At 36.5% G+C, this 24,010-nt stretch overlaps 1 protein-coding gene across 1 annotated transcript; it reads left to right on the top strand.

Annotated features, from left to right (window-relative positions):
- Positions 1 to 1,220: 1,220 nt before the first annotated feature.
- On the top strand, positions 1,221 to 22,725 carry LOC132557563 (uncharacterized). The gene is made up of 7 exons (XM_060222060.1): positions 1,221 to 2,184; positions 14,037 to 14,166; positions 17,401 to 17,566; positions 17,847 to 18,768; positions 21,729 to 21,846; positions 22,145 to 22,299; positions 22,472 to 22,725. Exons 1-7 carry the CDS (start codon positions 1,244 to 1,246, stop codon positions 22,581 to 22,583), a joined length of 2,544 nt encoding a protein of 847 aa, XP_060078043.1. The 5' UTR covers positions 1,221 to 1,243; the 3' UTR covers positions 22,584 to 22,725.
- The last annotated feature ends 1,285 nt before the right edge of the window (positions 22,726 to 24,010 follow it).

Genomic DNA, 24,010 nt, shown 5'->3' with positions numbered 1-24,010 from the left:
TGTGTTTTTGTGGTGTGTGTATGTGTGTCGTTTTGATATTCATTTTTGTATTCGTGTGTGAGGATGTTTTTATGATGCGATGTTTCATGTTTGGGATTGGTGAGGTTTGGCTCTCAGTGGCATCAGATAACAAGTGATAAATAATGCGTCCTGAAACACTAAAGGTGATGATAAATGAAACCCTACCCTATGATAGTCCGTTTCTATTGACTACCGGTTTATAGAATATTTAGTCAATGATTTTCAGTCGGGTACTCCACCAGAATATCGACCTATATTCCGTAGTCGGTTGTTGAGAGTAATTTGGCATACACTTACAGTTCCATAATATCGGATATTTATAAATCTTCTATTAGAAAATGTGCAGTGAGGCTTCTGGAAAAGGTCATCGGGATATTCCTTACAAAGAGGGAATACTATTTAGACATATTTTGAACTAGGATAAATTCCTATTGGAAAGTTCTGTTCGTTTCTACACCTTTTTATAACATAATCTTATACTCGTTCCTCCTTCAGATACCCAGATCACACTTTAAGTCGAAGTTTAACATTGACTGCCAGCATGTCGCACTGACATTGATGCGTCAGGAAATATGTCCCAAAATCGACTTTTCTTGTCAAAACTTTATATATAAATAATTTGATCTATATGTTTCTCTGTGTCGTTGTCTAGAAAAATGTACTTTTTTATTTTTTTTATTTATTTTTTTTTTTAATGTATATAGATTATATACACTTACATTAAGGGTAATCGTCTCCTGTCTGGTGTCATGACGACTATGACATAGTGTTATATGGTTTTAGGTGTTAAGGATTTCAGGTCTGAACTCTACAGTAACATTTTTGGATTTCGTTTTCAGCACATTTCTAATAAATTATTGTTAACACTAGTGAAGTGGCTAACCTGAAGTTCCAATGGTGATAAAGATACCGAATGTAAATAGTGAATACTACTGTTATCGTAGACAACACTTCAGATTAATCTGTTTGTAAATGAATTGTTTAATCAGAAATTTTGGAGGAATAATGTAGACTAATAAAATCAATAAATCACATGAAATGGCATGCTAGACACTGCATGCGACAAAGCGTCAACTACCGATTTTAAACACGTTCAATCGGCTTAACAAAGCATTTATTTTATTCTTTGTATTTCAGAAAATGGTACAGTTTTCCCAATGAATGGTATTTGGATAACGTGGGACTGATTACAGATTTTTGTTTTTTCCATAAATCCGGAAGAATGGATAACGACAAGTGGTCGTTTTTAGGGTTTTTGATCCTATCCCTTCTCCTCACATACCAGTGTCAGAGCGTGTTCCGATGGATTAAAGGAGACAACCACTCTAAAGTACAAAATCAGATAGATCTTATTGAAAACTCCAACTGCAGGGCTAAATCCAAGCAAGATCTTACTCTGCCGAGAAATTCGGTTTCCCAGATTCCAAAATTTAATGAACTTCGCAGTAAGATTTATTACAAGAACAGAACAGCTTTAGTTCAGATGCACAATATGGCGCTAAATCGGGCGATGTTCTACAGTTTCATCATGCAGAAATTGAACAGTTCGGAGTCATTTCCTATCCAACCAAATTGGCTACAGATTTTCATGTCAATCACAGGTGACATGAATGGTAACAAAGATGTTTTCAACGGTAGTATGGTGGCTTTTGATAACAACTGTTACTATCCGAATTGGATGACGAACTTAAATTTCAACAACACTCTTCCACTGTTTGCCGCCAAATCCTGGCGAGCAGACGATACGTTTGATATGGGTGTCATCTTAAGAGAACCAACAGGAAGAACAAACGTTGTCAAGGATATTGGTTCAGGTACAAATATGAACTATTCCAGTGAAGCCTATAAGATGAGTCCCTGGTACCAATTCTGGCTCCCGGATTTGACATCAGATGAAGACTCCACTCTTAAATTTACATATTCTGTGAAGATAAAATATTCAAATGTTACCGGTGAATTTATCCACGATGAGTTTGAAACAACCAACTTCTTTGGTCCCAATTCTCCCGGACAGAGCGACAAGGATGAAAGGCTACTTCCCGTTAGATTCACTGACCCGTATTTTGACTGTGGGGATTCGAACTACTGGATTTTAAGTGCAGCAGCGCCCATTGTAGATTACATGCCAAGATATTCTAACTTTACACACCTGCGAAGACCAAGGTAAATAATGAAACCAAAGCACACTTTGTAATGACTATATTTTAGTGTATGAATGTCGCTCTGTTGCTGGTTGGAAAGAAATGGGGGTGACAGTAATAAATCCTCGGGGTGGGGAGGGGGTGACAGTAATCAATCCTCGGGGTGGGGAGGGGGTGACAGTAATAAATCCTCGGGGTGGGGAGGGGGTGACATTTATCAATCCTCGGAGTGGGGAGGGGGTGACAGTTATCAATCCTCGGGGTGGGGAGGGGGTGACAGTTATCAATCCTCGGGGTGGGGAGGGGGTGACAGTTATCAATCCTCGGGGTGGGGAGGGGGTGACAGTAATCAATTCTCGGGGTGGGGTGGGGGTGACAGTTATCAATCCTCGGGGTGGGTTGGGGGGAGGGGGCAGTTATTAATCCTGGGGGGGGGGGGGTGACAGTTATCAATCCTCGGGGTGGGTGGAGAGGGGGTGACAGCTATCAATCCTCGGGGTGGGGTGGGTGGGGCGAGGGGGACAGTAATTAATCCTCTCAAACTTTGTAATGAAATGTGATATCTTACATACCATGTAGATCAAATCTACTTCAAGCACTTCTGTTGGAAACATGGTGAGACATTTGACGTCATACTGACGTCAACACAATGATGCAGCACGAAGGTATACTATTGTGTAGTGATTTATTTATTGAAATGTGTAAATATGAGAGATGTTTCCACTCACACTAAACAAGATAAATGATTACTTTTTGTGTTGATGAAAGCATACATGTGATATATACACATGTATTCAGAAATATAAATATTTTCTGAAAAAGAAACTATTTAGGTCAGTGTCCAGGTCTAGTCACCGACTAGACAGTACCATTGCATTTGACCCGAGACGCCGTGTTTGTACGTAAAAGGCAGAAACAGGTTAGATATATGGATAACATAATGTCGAGGAAACCCTTATACAAGATACCACACAGTTGAATAAGCCCCCTCGTAAATCTTGTTGCACACAATAAGACAAAACTTGTCTCTGAGCACGGCATACGGTGGTGTAAATCTAAACACGACAACGGTGTCAATGAAGCCGGCATCATATCTCTTTTTCTATTTTTTTAAACATTAGTACGCAGTATTCGCATTCTCGGTCCGGGCTGTGTTGTAAATGTGTTTTAATATGATAAAGATCACTATGTGTTTGATAATGTAAAGCTTTGATTGCGTTTTGTTATTTCTAGTCATAATATTGTAACCAAGACATTGTATAAATCAGTCGTCTGAATCTCCTGACAACGTGGTCTGAAAGTCCTGAAAACGTCGACTACAAATGATGGTTAGTAAAAAACGTGGTCTGAAAATAAAGTCCTGAAAACGTCGACTACAAATGATGGTTAGTAAAAAACGTGGTCTGAAAGTCCTGAAAACGTCGACTACAAATGATGGTTAGTAAAAAACGTGGTCTGAAAATAAACCTAAGTCCTGAAAACGTCGACTACAAATGATGGTTAGTAAAAAACGTGGTCTGAAAGTCCTGAAAACGTCGACTACAAATGATGGTTAGTAAAAAACGTGGTCTGAAAATAAACCTAAGTCCTGAAAACGTCGACTGTAATGATCCTTAGTCCTAGAAACGTCACATGAAATTGATGGTTAGTCCTAAAAACGTCGCAGAAAAGTGTAAATTCTGAAAACGTCGACTGTAATGATCCTATATTCTGAAAACGCTGCATGAAAATGATAGTTAGTCCTGAAAACGTTGCATGAAAATGATGGTTAGTCCTAGAAACGTTGCATGAAAATGATAGTTAGTCCTGAAAACGTTGCATGAAAATGATAGTTAGTCCTGAAAACGTTGCATGAAAATGATGGTTAGTCCTGAAAACGTTGCATGAAAATGATTGTTAGTCCTGAAAACGTTGCATGAAAATGATGGTTAGTCCTAAAAACTTTAGCGAAAATTAAATTCATCCACCATGTTGATATGGTTTCTATATTTACACTTAACCGAAAAACAAAACTTTGGGGAAATTTGACTCAACATCGTCATTGTTCAGCAAATTCAACAAAAATTAGATCATCCACACTCCAACTTTGTCCCCAATTTTCGAATTCGAGGTAGAATTACGGTTTGGTTTACCTTTTTTTAGATAAACATAAACAGCTATGCTATCGTATAAAAACGCATTGAATATACGTTCACTTATACAACCGACTTGAGGAGTAAAAATATGTATTAAAACGCCGACAAAAATCGTTATCTGTGAAAAGAGGACATAATAAGAACACAAGAAATGTTCACACGGAGACCAAAGAAAGACGTGCACGAGTAAGACTGGGTATTCCTGTATAGTACGAAACTACTGGTCCATTCACGACACCACGTGTCGGTCTTGGTCAACACAGCAAAAGTAATACCACGTTCACAAATAAGAACAAGGCTGATAACAAAGTAGCTTCTACACTTACTAATGGATATCGAAAACACTCAGCTTCACATATTTCTAAATGAAATGATGATGGCGACCATAAAGCTACTTTACACTTAGGTAGACTATCACCTTACTTAACTCCTTTCATTATATGTTTTAAAAACCGGCTCATTTTTATAAATGGTTCGTAATTTTGAATATAATTTCTTCATAAATCTGTGTATACTTGTCTTGTAGGTTTTTTCATTACAGTATTTGTATGCAAACTACCAGATATAGAAAACACCATCCATATCACATATTATGTTTCTAATATTTATGTGACATTTACATATGCACATGGTGTTGAATTTTATTTTATGTCCGACAGCACTTAGTCATGACCTATATGTTTTAACAACTAAGTATCAAGGTGATTATAGACAGATACGTAAATATAAACTCCTCCAAATCATACTGAGGAAAACTGAATAGGGCAGTCACGTGGGCGTCTGGATTTTTGTTAGATTAAGAACACTAGTACATACGTCGGTTTTAAATGTCATGAATTTTTTTCTAAGGCTTTATATATACACAAGCGATATTTTTTAACGAACATAAAAAGACTTGAAGCAGCAGTTTTATGGCACAAATATGTCGCATTCGTTGTGTCCACCATCCAGCAACCACAAATGACAGTCTAGAGACAGGTGATGTAACCTGTAACGATAGCGTACTATGGACCATTTGTCGAGCAAAATAGAGACATATTTCTAAAGATAGATTACAATGAACAAGTGTTACTTTTACTAACATGAAGCATAAATATAAACATGTCTGAGAGCGTTTTATCGTAATGGTATTATTGTGAGAGCCCAACAAAAACTGCATATGTGACGAGTCCTGTCCGGCTCTCACGAAATAATTCATATAAACCGCAGAAACACGCATAAATGCTCAGAAATAATCTGAAAAATATGTTACCAAAAGTTTGGGTTAAAATGAATATCCTTTCCCGTCAAAATAAGAACACATCGGATTTCCTATACAACTAAATTTCGGTTGAGCGAGCGAGAAACTTTGGCACTTTCTGTTACAAAATGTATTTTGTCTTGCACGCAAATACCAAAGATTTCTGAGTCGATTAAGTAATATTCACATTAAGTTTGTTTCAGATTTTACATCTGAATTTAATATTTTTCATCTTCCATGTTTTTAAACAATGTACAAAACCTCTGGATTGAAGCCATGAAACAGGCCATTCATGAGGATCAACATCTAAGATAATCCCTTTCTATATTCATTAAGAATGAAAACGTCACGAACAAACACAACAATTAAACAGAGTATTACGAATATTGCAGAACATTCTTATTTTCATAATTCATATCCATGTCTATATACTAAACAAAAAAAAAAAAGGTAACACTACTTTATTCTGTGATTAATTAATTAACCCCTTCATAAATCCTTACCAATCATGTACGAATAAAGTAATTGATCAATTCTGATAAAACTACAGCCATGGTTCATTATAAAACTTTGCGTTCAGTTGATTTTATTCGACTGTAAAGGACGTTGGGGTCAATTTCAAAGGTAACACCATTAGTAACGGGTATGGCCACCGTTTGCGAAGTAAACAGCATTGCAGCGTCGTCGCATGGAACTCGTAAACCGGCGGATAATTCGAGGAGAGATGTTGTTCCATTCAGCGATCAAGGCTTGGGCCAGCTCCTGCAAGTTTGACGGCTGATTTTGACGTTCTCTCACGCGTCGCCCAAGAACGTCCCAGACATGCTCGATCGGTGACAAATCAGGTGATTTAGATGGCCAATCTAACACCTGTACGTTATTCTGCTGCAAGAAAGTTCTGCTGACGCGACTGGTGTGCGCTGGTGCGTTATCCTGTTGAAAAATGGCGCCAACGCCATGGCGTCTTAAGAATGGCAGAACCACTGGTCTTAAAAAATTTCGTCCCGATATCTAATGCCGGTTAAATTGCCATTTAACACAACGAGCCTGGTACGAGTTCCCCCCCCTCCCCCCCTCCTCCCAAATACTACCCCAAACCATTACACTTCCGCTGCCAAAGCGGCCCCGTCCTGCGACGCAGCAGTTCGCAAAACGCTCCCCTCGTCGCCTCCACACTCTGCGTCTTCCGTCACCGTGTTGCAAACAAAATCTGGACTCATCATTGTCGTAAGGCCCAACGACGGCGAACACGGGTCCAGTTACGGCCGATTATTACGGTGACGTCGCAACAATTTGGGTCCAGTGTAGGGACGCCGCGCTTTCAATTGGTAGGCCCTCAACCTGTTGCGGACTGTTTGGGGAGACACACGACGCCCAAACAATGTCCTTGTAGTCTCTACTGCGGTTACGAATCGATTGCGCAAGTGTATCAATCGTATACGACGGTCATCCCTGGCGGTTGTTTTACGGGGTCGGCCGCTTCGGGGACGATCGGATGTTGACCCAGTTTGGTTTAAACGACTTACCAACTGGCAAATTGTCTTAACACTGCAACCAAAATGCCGTGCAACTCGACGGCGAAACTCCCCAGCCTGGATCATGCCCACAGCCCTTTCTCTCTGTACTTGTGACAGCCGGGGCATAATGATAAAGTTGATAGATAGCAAGATTCGTTGATTTCTAAGTCCTAAGGATCTAAGGAACAGTTGTCAGTTTGAAAGTTTATGAAATTCAAGCGAAGATATAAGTCCGTCGCAGAAAACCTCGTGCAGCTCTTTCGCTAATACAGACTTTCACGCTTGAATGATTTTGGTAACCCCCTTGGATTTTGTAATGTGAAACATTACCATTTTCTAATATTGCACAAACGTCATTTTGTTTTCACTCATTTACAGGTATCCGCCAAGCATTATACATAATATAAGCAGAAAACGTTTACTGTTGCGAAACACTTGGTCTTATTCTCCTTGTACTTTTTCAAGAGTCTCTGCGTAAATCTTTCTTTTGTTCATATTTTGCCTTAGTTTTATGAAATTTGAGTTTGAATTATGATTATGTTGCCATGTTGTTTTTTCTTGATGTATTATATACCACGGGTCAAGGAATTCTTAAGCCGAGTGACCTCTGTTACTTGTTTAATAACATATTCTGTTTTCCCAACATTTTCTAATCCACGTTTCATAACACGTTTCTTCTGTGTATTAATTATTGAATATTATTTCTCGAATAAGATTGAATGTTGTTATTTTCATAAAAGTCATGACAAACTCTGTGGTACACAAAAATATTCCATTAATTAATTGTTTTTCTTAAACAAAGGAATAGAAATGTAACTGCGCCAATAGAGTCATGACATTAGCAGCATGATCTGGTGCACGTGCTTTGTATAATGTTACACACGACTAAATGGCAGTGGACCATGCTGGGGGGAGGTTGTCTTGTGGACTCACAGACTAGTACTAGTTATCGTCATTCAAATGTATTGGTAAGATAAGCATCAAAATTACAATAATACCATCAACATTACCTTATTTCCAATAAATTAACCTATCTATAACACTAAATATTTCTGTTTTATGGTGACTCGGTAGGGACACATCTATAACACTAAATATTTGTGTTTTACGGTGACTCTGTAGTGACACATCTATAACACTAAATATTTGTGTTTTATGGTGACTCGGCAGGGACACATCTATAACACTAAATATTTGTGTTTTATGGTGACTCGGCAGGGACACATCTATAACACTAAATATTTGGGACTCTGTAGTGACACATCTATAACACTAAATATTTGTGTTTTACGGTGACTCTGTAGTGACACATCTATAACACTAAATATTTGTGTTTTACGGTGACTCTGTAGTGACACATCTATAACACTAAATATTTGTGTTTTACGGTGACTCTGTAGTGACACATCTATAACACTAAATATTTGTGTTTTATGGTGACTCGGTAGTGACACATCTATAACACGAACTATTTGTGTTTTACGGTGATCTAGTGACACATCTATAACACTAAATATTTGTGTTTTACGGTGACTCGGTAGTGACACATCTATAACACTAAATATTTGTGTTTTACGGTGACTCGGTAGTGACACATCTATAACACTAAATATTTGTGTTTTACGGTGACTCGGTAGTGACACATCTATAACACTAAATATTTGTGTTTTATGGTGACTCGGTAGGGACACATCTATAACACTAAATATTTGTGTTTTACGGTGACTCGGTAGTGACACATCTATAACACGAACTATTTGTGTTTTACGGTGACTCGGTAGTGACACATCTATAACACTAAATATTTGTGTTTTACGGTGACTCGGTAGTGACACATCTATAACACTAAATATTTGTGTTTTATGGTGACTCGGTAGGGACACATCTTTTAACACTAAACATTTGTGTTTTATGGTGACTTTTAACACTAAACATTTGTGTTTTATGGTGACTCGCGTGTTTTTTCTTACTTCTCCTGATATAACATCTGAGATGTACTTTTGATGGTGTGTTTTATAATAACTCCATCATCACCGTAAATTATCTTCTCACTGAAAACACACAGCTAATTAAGATGTAAATAGCTTTTATAGTTAAAATTTTAATGAATATCAGAAGTCAGCACTATGATATGTTGGAAAAATTAGTTCATGATAAGCAAATGCTATAAATTTAGTGTTTCTGTAAAGTTAACCGGATCCCTATGTTGAAAGCGTTACTTGATCAGCGCAATGGTGTATCAATTAAATGACTTATTCTTCAATATCAGTGCTATTTTGACTTCATTCAAAAAGACTTACATCTGATAGAAGGGTCACGGGGATTTAGTTCTTTATTCATCCGGGTAGATATTGACACCACGTGGTAAAGGCCTTGACCTGTTTGTGTATTAGGACACCATAGAATGATATAATACATCGATTTCACTATAACTCGTGCAATGGATTGTATTATTGACCTATTCAGTGTTTACACGGTCTGTTAACGACAATAATAATAGGTCATGGCTTAGCCTGAAGCCTTTGAAGTCACGCAAAGTATCCGTACTCTGACAGTCTTAGTTAGGTACACACGTCTACGGTGAACAATTTTGGGTTCATATAACCATGAACTTTACAACCGTTACACGATGTCACTAGGTACTGATTGACTTTAATAGTCATACAACATTGTATGTTTGTTCATCGTCAATATATAACAAATGTTTACAGGGGGATTACTCTAGTGGCATGATATAAAAACGTACAAATACACTTTATGTTCATTTGAAATTATTCAATATCGATAATAATAAAGGAATTTACTTTAGGGTTTTGTTTTTTTCGGGGATACATTGTTTGTACAATATTATATCTTGTTGCCCAAAAATAAAACTTTTAAAAAGAAGGTGTCATTTGTCATGAAGCAGAATGCGTGCGATTTCACAAGTAATACTTTACACCCCGACAAGTTGTCTGTGTCATTTCTATTGTCTGTACATAGCTATTATATCACAATCGTAGACATCCGTTCTCATCACGAACCAAAAAGTCCAAATTTTAGAGTTCTTTACGTTTCATTTTGACATACTCGTAATTCCTGAAAGTATTTCAAGAAATTTTAATGTATTGCTGAAGATGGTGAATTCCGTAAACCTGTTGAGAAACCTTCTTAGTCATGTCATTAAAACGACAGCCGAACCCACCTAACATAACTATGTCATTATATTCTAATAATATATAATATTATTATAATATAATATGATAATATATATTATAAATATGTATAGACAACCATGAGGGAAATGTGATAATAAACCACATCTCACCAGAAACTTGGCTCTGCTGACGTCACAGGAAATGCTTATCCATTGGTTTAGTGATTACGTGTACAAAGAGCAACATATTAAAGCAACGGAAATGTTTAATTCACACATCGGAGACACTTTTTCTTCATCGTTTTCCTTACTAAAACGACGTTTTGTCATATCAAGGGGACATAACTCTTTATTAAACTTTTAGTATAAAAGTAATTGTTTCGTTTTGAAGAAACAAAATAAAATATTTGACTTTTCTCGTTTGTACATTGAACATACTATGCAATAACTACTCGTGTGTCCCTGTGTAATGCCTCCTTCGTTCCCTCTCGATCCGGGTACTTAGCCTCGTATCAGAACTTTACCTCCAAAAGGTGTTAGATCACGTGTTTTATTTTTGGTTTAAACAAACTTTATACTAATGCCATTCGACCATAACATTCCCGCATATATTTGTTGATATAAAACAAGACTTAAAACCTGGTATTCATAAAGTAAACGATAAGATCATCGTGGTGTAATAAATCAGTATAAAATGGCACATGAAAAGCTCAGTTGAAATGTTGTTTTCAATCAGTTAAAGTAGGTTACACGAATCATGTATTTTTGTCCAAAACCTGAATTTGTCGCAAAACCTAAACACAGACATTTCAGCTGTAAAGGAGGACATAAAGAGAATAATAATTATTATACGGTGTGATTCATACTGAAAGCTAAAATTATTTCAATAAAGGTTTAAACATCTCTCAAACTAATGAAATTTCTTTAATATGTTAATAACTATTTTAGTTCAGTGGTGTATTGATACCACTTCCCAAACTAGCACCGTGATAAAACACTGACAATTATTACACTGACCATCAGTTATACATCACAATTAATTTCAGTAATAAAAGACTAAAATTTATACACTGGTCATCAGTAATAAGTCACAATTAATTTCAGTAATAGCTGATAACACACTCTTACACTGGTCATCAGTAATAAGTCACAATTAATTTCAGTAATAACTGATATAATATTCTTACACTGGTCATCAGTAATAAGTCACAATTAATTTCAGTAATAACTGATAACACACTCTTACACTGGTCATCAGTAGTAAGTCACAATTAATTTCAGTAATAACTGATATAATATTCTTACACTGGTCATCAGTAATAAGTCACAATTAATTTCAGTAATAACTGATATAATATTCTTACACTGGTCATCAGTAATAAGTCACAATTAATTTCAGTAATAACTGATATAATATTCTTACACTGGTCATCAGTAATGAGTCACAATTAATTTCAGTAATAACTGATATAATATTCTTACACTGGTCATCAGTAATAAGTCACAATTAATTTCAGTAATAACTGATATAATATTCTTACACTGGTCATCAGTAATAAGTCACAATTAATTTCAGTAATAACTGATATAATATTCTTACACTGGTCATCAGTAATAAGTCACAATTAATTTCAGTAATAACTGATATAATATTCTTACACTGGTCATCAGTAATAAGTCACAATTAATTTCAGTAATAACTGATATGATATTCTTACACTGGTCATCAGTAATAAGTCACAATTAATTTCAGTAATAACTGATATAATATTCTTACACTGGTCATCAGTAATAAGTCACAATTAATTTCAGTAATAACTGATATAATATTCTTACACTGGTCATCAGTAATAAGTCACAATTAATTTCAGTAATAACTGATATAATATTCTTACACTGGTCATCAGTAATAAGTCACAATTAATTTCAGTAATAAAAGATTAATAAGATCCTTCCCTAGCTGGAATGTAAGGCAAAGAAATCTCTACCCGAGGAGGAGATTCTTGATTGTCAGGACTGTCAGGAATCTCCACTGAAGAGATGTCTCTTTCCTACACTCAAGGTAGGGATTGATTTTTTACTATCCCTTTTTACCTTAGAACTAAATAACCAAATAAACATACTTGTGGCGTTATAACCATCGGTACAGACATTTGCATTTGAGGCCCGGATGACAATTGTAAATGACGTCATTGATCCCAACTAATCCCGTCAAGTCATAAAAATGACGTCATTAACAATTACATGAACCCGAAATGTCACTTCCTGTGCGTGCAGGTTGTCTTGCCAGAAGTATGGATATTTCTGTACAATGACGTAATAATAATCTTTCACAGACCATATCAGTTCTTACATTGTATCCTAATGTGCTCTCTGAATTTATAATAAAGATAATAAAGGAATTAAAAAACTTAAATGCAGTTGAAAATCCTTCCTTTTACCTATTAAAACTAATGCTGAAAATACCGAATAGTGATGTATATTATTTCTAACACAGCACGGGGGATTACCTGTAACAAAGCAAAGTCATTGCATAAATACGATTCCTTCCTGTTATTCAATATTGAACAGGATGCACAGAGCGTTATCAGTATAATACGCCTGGGTGACGTGTCATATTACCTTGTCCATGTAGAACATTTTACTTTAGGGAAGGTATAAAATATCCATCATGGGCAATCCAGATCAACGTTACACCCTCTATCGGCTGACAATGCTGCCTCGTTTATAAAACCTGAATTGTAAATTATGGCATGGTCCTGCATAAAAAAAATGTTTGTATCCCGTTCAATGATATCATTGTCATCTGTTCATACCATTAACCACCATGTATGTGTCCCGCCGTCGCTGTTACCTTGGTTCCAGGGAGTGTCATGATCTGGTCATGTTACCAGAGATTATTAGTTGGAGTGATATGTCTAGCCACCAGTAGGCCTATCGACAGCATGGCAAGCAGGGCAGCTGTAGAAAGAATTACTATTAATGTACACGTCTAGAAGTCTATTATAATGATAAACACATTACCAAAGCCTATTGTAAATAATTATTTAAATAATTGAAGGCTGAATACACCTGGAACCTGGACAGTCAACACATACGTTTTGGTTATCAGATATGCATGTGCTTGTAAATAGAAATTGTATTGATGCATTGGAAAAAAAACATTGACCAAACTATAGCCAAAACATATTATATAGCGGTATGACACTTCAACTTGGAATTTATTCCAATATCTTTAAGATTACAAATTATTATTTTATCTCAGCTTTCGTCTGAGTATGAGGAAAAATGAAACTGATATACAAATGTTATATGAGCCATGGCAGTGTTGTAACTCTTAATGTCATAATCAGATCTGAATAAAATGAAGGTCAGACTGATCATTAATACATACAACGTACTGTCTTCCTACATTAACTTATCTCCATCCCTCTGGCCCCACGGATCAAGACCTTCCATTTCACAAAACTAGCCCCTCCCTTGCTTTGGACCAAATTTAGTCAAAATCCCTTCAGTTGACTAGTAGCGATTTGAAGAAAAATGAAAAAGTGAAGGACGTCGGATGAAGGATATCGCGCATAAGGTCATAGGTCCTTTGGACCAGGTGAGCTAATGCCATATCCTTACTGTATTTTTGTGATAGATGTCGAAGTTGTGGTATAGTCACCTTTAAGAGTTAGAGATAGTTATTTTTATGTTTACCTGTTTGGAGAGTTTCTGTAAATTTTCGTGGTACAATAATTGACAGAAGAATGAGATGTGATGAACGATCTTTTGGCGTGTTAAAGAAACAACAGAACGAAAATAAAAGTGAGTTGTTTTGATGTAATGCTCTTTTCCTTTCAGGTTCGTTGGCGTGGTAACCATGGATATGCATTTCCAGGAAATTGATTATAACCCATGTCCGGCATCCATTGGAAACCCTGAACCATGCTACCTTTGTGGAGTTTCAAGATGTAAAACCGTTACTACTGGGGTAAGACATTTCACTTAAAAGGATATTTACGGCTCGTGAGTGAGCGAGTACAGTTGAGGAGAATTATACTTAGTCGGTGTATGAATACAGGGTACAAAATATTAACATAATAGTATGCTGATATAGTTAAGAGATATTTTGATGTTTTGGAGCTGAAAAGTATCCAGAAAAGGTAATTAATGTTAGTGTACCGTGACTGTCATTTCTACTGTATCTTAATATATATCAACGACGCTAAGCTTGATAAAAACTCATCATGTAGGTTCATACATAACAAATGTACCACGGTGTTCAAAGTGATTCATTCTGATTGGTTTACAAATAACACGTGACATCAAGCTAATCTACAAAAAAATACCTGACAATCGTGATTTGAAAACAATCTGAAGTGTAGCGGGATTATACTAATATTAAGAGTGTAGATGGATGTTTTTAATCAAAATATCCTCGACGGTCTAAGAAAATATATAAAAAGAGAAGACTAAATGCGTAAGTGCATTGCTACCAAAATGACATAAAGGACTAGAAAAATGGTTTAAATAGCGTGACAAATATGAACACTCATACATAATTCCCTTCTGTCTGTCTCTGACAACAGCTGTCGAATTGATAGCACAGACTGTATACCAATAAACACGAAGTGATCGTACCGCCATTGGCCATTTAATACCTCAGTACAGCTAATCAGATTTGTGACACACACCAGATATCTCTTCTGAGAATACACACCAGATATATGTTCTGAGACTGAGAATACACACCAGATAACTCTTCTGAGAATACACACCAGATATCTCTTCTGAGAATACACACCAGATATCTCTTCTGAGAATACACACCAGATATCTCTTCTGAGAATACACACCAGATATCTCTTCTTAGAATAAACACCAAATATCTCTTCTGAGAATACACACCAGATAACTTTTGAGAATACACACCAGATATCTCTTCTGAGAATACACACAAAATATCTCTTCTGAGACTGAGAATACACAGCAAATAACACTTATGAGAATACACACCAAATATCTTTTCTGAGAACACATACCAGATATCTCTTCTGAGAATACACACCAGATATATCTTCTGAGAATACACACCAGATATATCTTCTGAGAATACACACCAGATATATCTTCTGAGAATACAAACCAGATATCTCTTCTGAGAATACACACAAAATATCTCTTCTGAGACTGAGAATACACACCAGATGACTCTTCTGAGAATACACACCAGATATCTTTTCTGAGAACACACACCAGATAACACTTCTGAGAACACACACCAGATATCTCTTCTGAGAATACATACCAGATATCTCTTCTGAGAATACACAGCAGATATCTCTTCTGAGAATACACACAAAATATCTCTTCTGAGACTGAGAATACACACCAGATGACTCTTCTGAGAATACACACCAGATATCTTTTCTGAGAACACACACCAGATAACACTTCTGAGAACACACACCAGATATCTTTTTTGAGAACACACACCAGATATCTCTTCTGAGAATACATACCAGATATCTCTTCTGAGAACACACACCAGATAACTCTTCTGAGAATACACAGCAGATATCTCTTCTGAGAATACACACAAAATATCTCTTCTGACACACCAGAGAATACACACCAGATATCTTTATCTTTTGAGAACACACACCAGATATCTCTTCTGAGAACACACACCAGATATCTCTTCTGAGAACACACACCAGATAACTCTTCTGAGAATACACAGCAGATATCTCTTCTGAGAATACACAGCAGATATCTCTTCTGAGAATACACACAAAATATCTCTTCTGAGACTGAGAATACACACCAGATATCTTTTCTGAGAACACACACCAGATAACACTTCTGAGAACACACACCAGATATCTTTTTTGAGAACACACACCAGATATCTCTTCTGAGAATACATACCAGATATCTCTTCTGAGAACACACACCAGATAACTCTTCTGAGAATACACAGCAGATATCTCTTCTGAGAATACACAGCAGATATCTCTTCTGAGAATACACACCAGATATCTCTTCTGAGAATACACACCAGATAACTCTTCTGAGAATACACACAAAATATCTCTTCTGAGACTGAGAATACACACCAGATGACTCTTCTGAGAATACACACCAGATATCTCTTCTGAGAATACACACAAAATATCTCTTCTGAGACTGAGAATACACACCAGATATCTTTTCTGAGAACACACACCAGATAACACTTCTGAGAACACACACCAGATATCTCTTCTGAGAATACACACAAAATATCTCTTCTGAGACTGAGAATACACACCAGATGACTCTTCTGAGAATACACACCAGATATCTTTTCTGAGAACACACACCAGATAACTCTTCTGAGAATACACAGCAGATATCTCTTCTGAGAATACACACAAAATATCTCTTCTGAGACTGAGAATACACACCAGATATCTTTTCTGAGAACACACACCAGATAACACTTCTGAGAACACACACCAGATATCTTTTTTGAGAACACATACCAGATACCAGATATCTCTTCTGAGAACACACACCAGATAACTCTTCTGAGAATACACAGCAGATATCTCTTCTGAGAATACACAGCAGATATCTCTTCTGAGAATACACAGCAGATATCTCTTCTGAGAATACACACCAGATATCTCTTCTGAGAATACACACCAGATAACTCTTCTGAGAATACACACAAAATATCTCTTCTGAGACTGAGAATACACAACAGATGACTCTTCTGAGAATACACACCAGATATCTTTTCTCAGAATACACAGCAGATAACACTTCTGAGAATACACACCAGATATCTCTTCTGAGAATACACACCAGCTAATGTGCAATATAGAAGAACTAAAGGAAAATGTTCCGATTTAAGATGATTCTTCTTGATGAAGTAGTGATCTGTAGAGTGTCTGTTACCCAAATACAGTCTTTTTGCTGTCATATACATATTGTTTTGAAAAGCAGTTCAATTCGAAAATATTTTACTTCACGAAATGACATTCATAATAAAATGATTAGGACTACACATATACTCTTGGATTAACAAAAATGTTGATCAACTGTGTGTCGTGTATCACACGGAAGCCCTCTCGGGTCTTATATCGATAAATATTTATGTGATAACACTTTTACTACAAAGAATTGATGAAGTGATATAGCCATGATAAACCTGAAGACATATTTCATTTTATTTCAGTGCAAACACAAAATGGGTCGTGGTTTTAGACGTGGAGGGTACATCTGTCAGTGTAAGTCAGGTCATCACTACCCTTGGGATGTCAAGGGTCCATATCTAGGTACAGACCTGGAGAAAGCTACAGAGGAAGAATTTATTCACAGCTACGAATGTATCCGTACCGACTGTAAGTATACTGGACAGTAAAATTATTATATTAGTTAACACCTGGGTAAACTTTAAGATGAATGGAAACAACACACATAAATGTCACCGTCAATTTTTCCAAAGCTAGATAATGTGATATTGATTTGAAATATTTATTTTCTCTGCGACCATTGCGCCTACAAACTGATATTTTTCATAAAGCAATCAAACCTCCAGCGTGCATATGTGCCTCATTATAGTCGGGTAATAGGAGGGATTCAGCTGATGCTTAAAGAGCATAATACCATCTTTGGTTGCAGTTCTGAGAGTTCCTCCCGTGGTAGAGAATACTGACCCAGTTTCGTTCGAGGGTGGAAGCTCTGGAAATTTCCAGACAGAGAGTATACAACGGAGAGCTCTAAAATCTGTTGTTGACGGCCGAGATTTCATTGAAAAGGTAAGAGAGCGTCGAGAAGAACCAAACGAACAGAAGAAAAAAAAACGAAGGAAACGCTCTACTAACTTTGATGAAGTTGCTATTGACAAAATGATGAAGATTTTTAAGAAGAAAGCAGCAGTGACAAAAGCCAACTGCCACACAATGTCTCCATCTGCATTAGTGTTACCTGGAGCTGTTGCATACGGTGCCGACTCTCAGTTTGAAAATCAGGCCAGAATGGCTTTGCGAATATCCCACTTTCTCAGCAATTTCATGCAAAACACCGCACCAGACGAAAATTTCGGATACATGAAAGGAGGCGGTAGACTTCACTATGATCATTTGTTCGGGGAAGTCATCTCCAATGTCATGTCCGACTTCAAAATAGCTTCCAGTGGTATATTCTACGAACCGTACGTCTTCGAGGATATGGATGGTACACCGAGAGAGTTCTTCGGTCCTCTAGCGTATAAGGCTGACGGGAATTATTACGCCATTGATACCGCTGGACTGAAGGAGCGTTATACTGATGCTGATTGGTACCGTGTCATCAAAGAACGTTGGCAAACCAACACCAAAGGGGTACTGAAGTACCGGATGAAGAGTCTTGTCCGGTCTGACATTAACGGTACCAGCACCATTAAACATGAACACTACCCTATGGGTTATTTTGCCCCTAGTGTACAAGACGGGTACTGGACACGTCCTACTTTTAAATGTGACGGACGAGTGGATGATTGGGTAGTTACCTATGTCGTCCCCTTCATCGGCAAGAATGGAATCAAGAAAACACTTCATTTCAAGTAAGTCAACTTTGTCTTCATATTGCAAACCAGATACTATCGAGATATATGTATTTTCAAACCACGCTGTATCTGTATCATTATCGAATTCCGTGAAAATGTTGTCTATTTCGAGTATAAGGCAGGATGATCAGTATAATGAAATGTCTATTTGCACAATGAAAATAAAACGTAATAATTTAGAATATATTACTACTGACATGACGAATCGTTAACAAATTATCTAAAAAAAAATGACAATTGAAATACAAGTGACAGGATTTACACTGCAGACCACATAAAGGAACCTTTTTCTTTATGATAACTTAGGTAAAATGTACTTCTAACTAAGCTCATTCTCAGGTCCTAGATTCCTGGTTTACGTCGTAATGGTATCGAACATTACAGATGGCCAACCAAGCAGAAAATTAAAAGTTGAAGTCACACATGGGTCTTGATATAAGTACATTTAACACACTAATATTAACGGAGTTAGAGAATGTATAGGATGTTATCAGTCTCTGTACAGCGTGTCACCACCACTCATAATACACTGGCTGGAAAAGAGGTGCGTGAATGACACCACCTACAAACGTAACAAATAAAAGAGAATATGGTCTATGATCATGTTTAACAGGACTTGCACGTTACAGGTGATTAAATGCGTGGTCGTCCTGTCAGACCTGGTCTCTACTACTACTGATTAATGTTATAAGACAAGCTAATAAAAGGCTTACCGTTCTATGTTTCTACCCTTTGTCAGTAGAATTCACAGTTAAAGTATGTCCTATCGCCTTGTATGCCTGTTTTAACAAGGCAATATTTTCTGCTGTTTTAAACAAGCCAAATTTCTGTTACGTTGGCCAGCCATTTACCCTACAATGGTAACCAGTAACCAGTATTTCTGAGATAATGTAATTGTGATAACGAGTGTATCAAAATTCTTCGATCTGTAATCGTAAAACTTTCTAATGTTCTGTGCGAGAGGCTGAGAATCTAGAATGGTATCAATAATATTAGGAAACGTTTACCAACAATCTTCATATTTAAAACTAATGCCGACTGACAAATCACACTGATTTTTTTTTATTTCAAGGGGATCCGTTTTGATATTTTGTTTGGTTCACGTAATGTGCTAGTTTCATAGATTGTGTTGACGTGGCGGTATTTTCTTGGTTGTTTAGATTGTGTTGACGTGGCGGTATTTTCTTGGTTGTTTAGATTGTGTTGACATGGCGGTATTTTCTTTGTTGTAGATTGTGTTGACGTGGCGGTATTTTCTTGGTTGTAGATTGTGTTGACGTGGCGGTATTTTCTTGGTTGTTTAGATTGTGTTGACGTGGCGGTATATTCTTGGTTGTTTAGATTGTGTTGACGTGGCGGTATTTTCTTGGTTGTTTAGATTGTGTTGACGTGGCGGTATTTTCTTTGTTTTAGATTGTGTTGACGTGGCGGTATTTTCTTTGTTGTAGATTGTGTTGACGTGGCGGTATTTTCTTTGTTGTAGATTGTGTTGACGTGGCGGTATTTTCTTGGTTGTTTAGATTGTGTTGACGTGGCGGTATTTTCTTGGTTGTTTAGATTGTGTTGACTTGGCGGTATTTTCTTGGTTGTTTAGATTGTGTTGACTTGGCGGTATTTTCTTGGTTGTTTAGATTGTGTTGACGTGGCGGTATTTTCTTTGTTTTAGATTGTGTTGACGTGGCGGTATTTTCTTGGTTGTTTAGATTTTGTTGACATGGCTGTATTTTCTTGGTTGTTTAGATTTTGTTGACGTGGCGGTATTTTCTTTGTTATAGATTGTGTTGACGTGGCGGTATTTTCTTTGTTATAGATTGTGTTGACGTGGCGGTATTTTCTTTGTTATAGATTGTGTTGACGTGGCGGTATTTTCTTGGTTGTTATAGATTGTGTTGACATGGCTGTATTTTCTTGGTTGTTTAGATTTTGTTGACGTGGCGGTATTTTCTTGGTTGTTTAGATTGTGTTGACATGGCGGTATTTTCTTGGTTGTTTAGATTGTGTTGACATGGCGGCATTTTCTTTGTTGTAGATTGTGTTGACATGGCGGTATCTTCTGGGTTGTAGATTGTGTTGACGTGGCGGCATTTTCTTTGTTATAGATTGTGTTGACATGGCGGTATTTTCTTGGTTGTTTAGATTGTGTTGACATGGCGGTATTTTCTTTGTTGTAGATTGTGTTGACATGGAGGTATTTTCTTGGTTGATAAGATTGTGTTGACATGGCGGTATTTTCTTTGTTATAGATTGTGTTGACGTGGCGGTATTTTCTTGGTTGTTTAGATTGTGTTGACATGGCGGTATTTTCTTGGTTGTTTAGATTTTGTTGACGTGGCGGTATTTTCTTGGTTGTTTAGATTGTGTTGACGTGGCGGTATTTTCTTGGTTGTTTTAGATTGTGTTGACGTGGCGGTATTTTCTTGGTTGTTGAGATTGTGTTGACGTGGCGGTATTTTCTTTCATATTTTGCAATAACTTCAAAGTAAACGATGCATGAAAAATATTGGAAAGTTACAGACAACCACTAAAGTAAAGCTAACAATAAAAAGATGTTGAAACATGTATCAATGTTTAAAATCATTGCAAGATATTTAGATAACAGATAGCATTATGATAAAATGAATAAAAGTTGACAGGTAAAAAAATATCTTTTCGCTAAAATCTAGTTTAAAATATTACACTTTTATCATACTGTTTATATAACATTTATTGTGGATGGGCGAATTCATCACTGTGTTAATTTACCGAAGATTGAGACAACTTTTTGAAAAATGTGAATTAAGGCAATTTTTTTGAACTTGTGTGCTGTATGATCTGATCCGGTTCAGTAAGTGTTACGAGATTTTTTATTTAAATATTCCTGTATCTTCAGATACCATTATAATAAAATGTACTGTGTGATCTGATCAGTAAGTGTTACGTGATTTAAATATTCCTGACACGTCATCTGTATCTTACAGGGGCATGGTGACGGTCGATGTACCTCTAGACTACTTGGATATTAATCAGTGCGCCCAGCCATTCGCTATTGCAAACGCCTTTAAAAACACTGCTAGATGTGACTACCGGACCCAAAAAGTAAGTAAAGCCTTAGATGTTTGTATCTACAGTGTATTGAACTGTCTCGACAATTAGCACTTCCGAGCTTGTATTATAAACATATTGTCATGGAACTACTCCTGCTAAAATTTTCCAAGATTCTTAAAGACAGAAGAGTTATCTCCCTTACCACTCCCAAACGAGTGCGACATTTAGTATCCCGAATTAACAATATACTTTCAATGTATCAATATCGTCTTTAGGTTGACACATCTTAATCACGTTTTCGTACCAATAAAGACGACATGATTGTAACGATGTATTATTTTGTCCACAGTGCTCCCAGATCTCGGGATATAAGTTTACGCGGGGAAACTACAAATGCGCGTGCAAACGAGGTTACGAGTACCCGTTCAAAGACGGACGAGAGTGGGTTCAGGGATCTCTCATTGAATTGGAGTACCAGAAAAAGCAGCAAGGCCTCTTTAATTTGTAAGTATAAATCCCAAGTGTCGCAGCGTAGAATTCTGTAATATCTACAGGATTGTTTATAAGTGTTGTTAGGTTTGATACTTCAATACTTTGTTATATTAGCCGATAACCATGTACATTTAGTGTATATATTACATAAACACTTTAACTTATTCACACTTATTTTTATCAGGTATGACGCTATGAGGTGTAGGGTGTCCGGAGCCAGTGGTGTGTCGTACTCGGTTTCCACCATCGCCTTCTTCCTCGTCCTGTCCATCGTCAACAAGGCTGGCTTGTTGTAACATCGCAAAACATTTCCTACACTCAGACTCTCAGAATGGATGGACTCGTAAAACCTCATTGATGTTTACGATATTTTGTTTATGAGTCTAAGACATCCGGGTTTTTTTCCCAAACACGTGGATTATTTTTCAATCACGTTCATTTGACCCTTTTAAACTATTGCATGGTGAAAATGTTCGTGGCAGAGAAACAAATCAAATCAGGTGCTAGTAACATGCGCAGCGTTACTTACAACATTGTGTTTTGTTAGAACTAGGCAATGTATCGTCCCGTCGCTTCCTGGTTATGTTGTTGTGTGAACATAATGGCTTTCAATGTTTCAGCTGTTTATTTGCCTTGTATCGTGAAATCAAATCAGAATTTTGTAAATGGACGAATATCCACTAGTATTTAACTCATTAACTAAGACAATATGTATTTGAATATTTCATAAGATACTATATGTCACGTACATGATCATCAAATTGTACATATTTCACAGTAATGCATTATCATTGGTCACATGTAAGCGAGCGAGTAAACGAGAATATATGTTACATAAAGTTTACATAGACATCATATGTATTTGTAATTATAAAGAACATAATATGCTGGTGTATGTGTGAACGAGATGTAATTGTGTGATTATTGTATTGCGAAAGTGGAAACAGAATTTGAATCAAAATAATCATATTTTGATACCTTTTACATTCAAATGGCAAATTAATAGAAGGACAAGGAAAGATATTATTTGTGTAAAAAATAGTGATTAATAGTGCTGCGATTGTGCCCTTCTGTAAATAGCCAAACATAGTTTCTACAACATATCAATACTTTATATCTCGATAAATAGAAAAGGATTTGTGATCTCAGTAATAGCAGACACGAGGTCGGTCATTGTGTGATAATTCATGTATGGACAGTTCCAGCGATAAAACTGTTTTTCTTTTCATTTTATCTTATTTGAAATGTCATTTGGAAAAAACACCACATAGTCATCCGATTGTTTCATATATATGATTGCAATGTATTTTCCTCCACTTTTTTAGTGTATCGTCCCAAACCTTCTAAATTGAAACCTCTATATTTCGATTTCGACTAGATTCACAATTGATCTAAAAATATTTCTTCTGTACTTCATTATTAAAATTGTATCACGGAAAAGTATTCTTATTGGAGACAAAAACTAATGAAATACTGAAACGTGCAGTGTAACATTCATGTCATATCACGTGTTCAATCATTTGGTACTTATTGTTAACTATGTGTCATAGGCTTTCAAGTGGATTTATATTTGCGGAAGAAATGAAATCATGCCACACCATTTAAATTAAGATCTAAACAGGTAAGTGACAATTAACGAAATTAAGTACCAGATGTAACGTGATTTATACAGAATCCCAATACATGTGTATAATAAAAAATATAATTAATTTGTTCCTTTTTT

The sequence above is a fragment of the Ylistrum balloti genome, unplaced genomic scaffold, assembly GCF_031769215.1.
Source record: "Ylistrum balloti isolate Yb309-2 unplaced genomic scaffold, AGI_CSIRO_Ybal_v1 Utg370696, whole genome shotgun sequence".
Lineage (NCBI taxonomy): Eukaryota > Metazoa > Mollusca > Bivalvia > Pectinida > Pectinidae > Ylistrum > Ylistrum balloti.
This window is presented reverse-complemented; position numbering and strand designations above follow the sequence as displayed.

Coding starts and splice junctions, on each gene's coding strand:
- LOC132557563 (XM_060222060.1), top strand. CDS start 1,244: ATGGATAACGACAAGTGGTCGTTTTTAGGGTTTTTGATCCTATCCCTT. Junction 2,185..14,036: donor ACACACCTGCGAAGACCAAG/GTAAATAATGAA, acceptor TTTTCCTTTCAG/GTTCGTTGGCGTGGTAACCA. Junction 22,300..22,471: donor CAGCAAGGCCTCTTTAATTT/GTAAGTATAAAT, acceptor TATTTTTATCAG/GTATGACGCTATGAGGTGTA.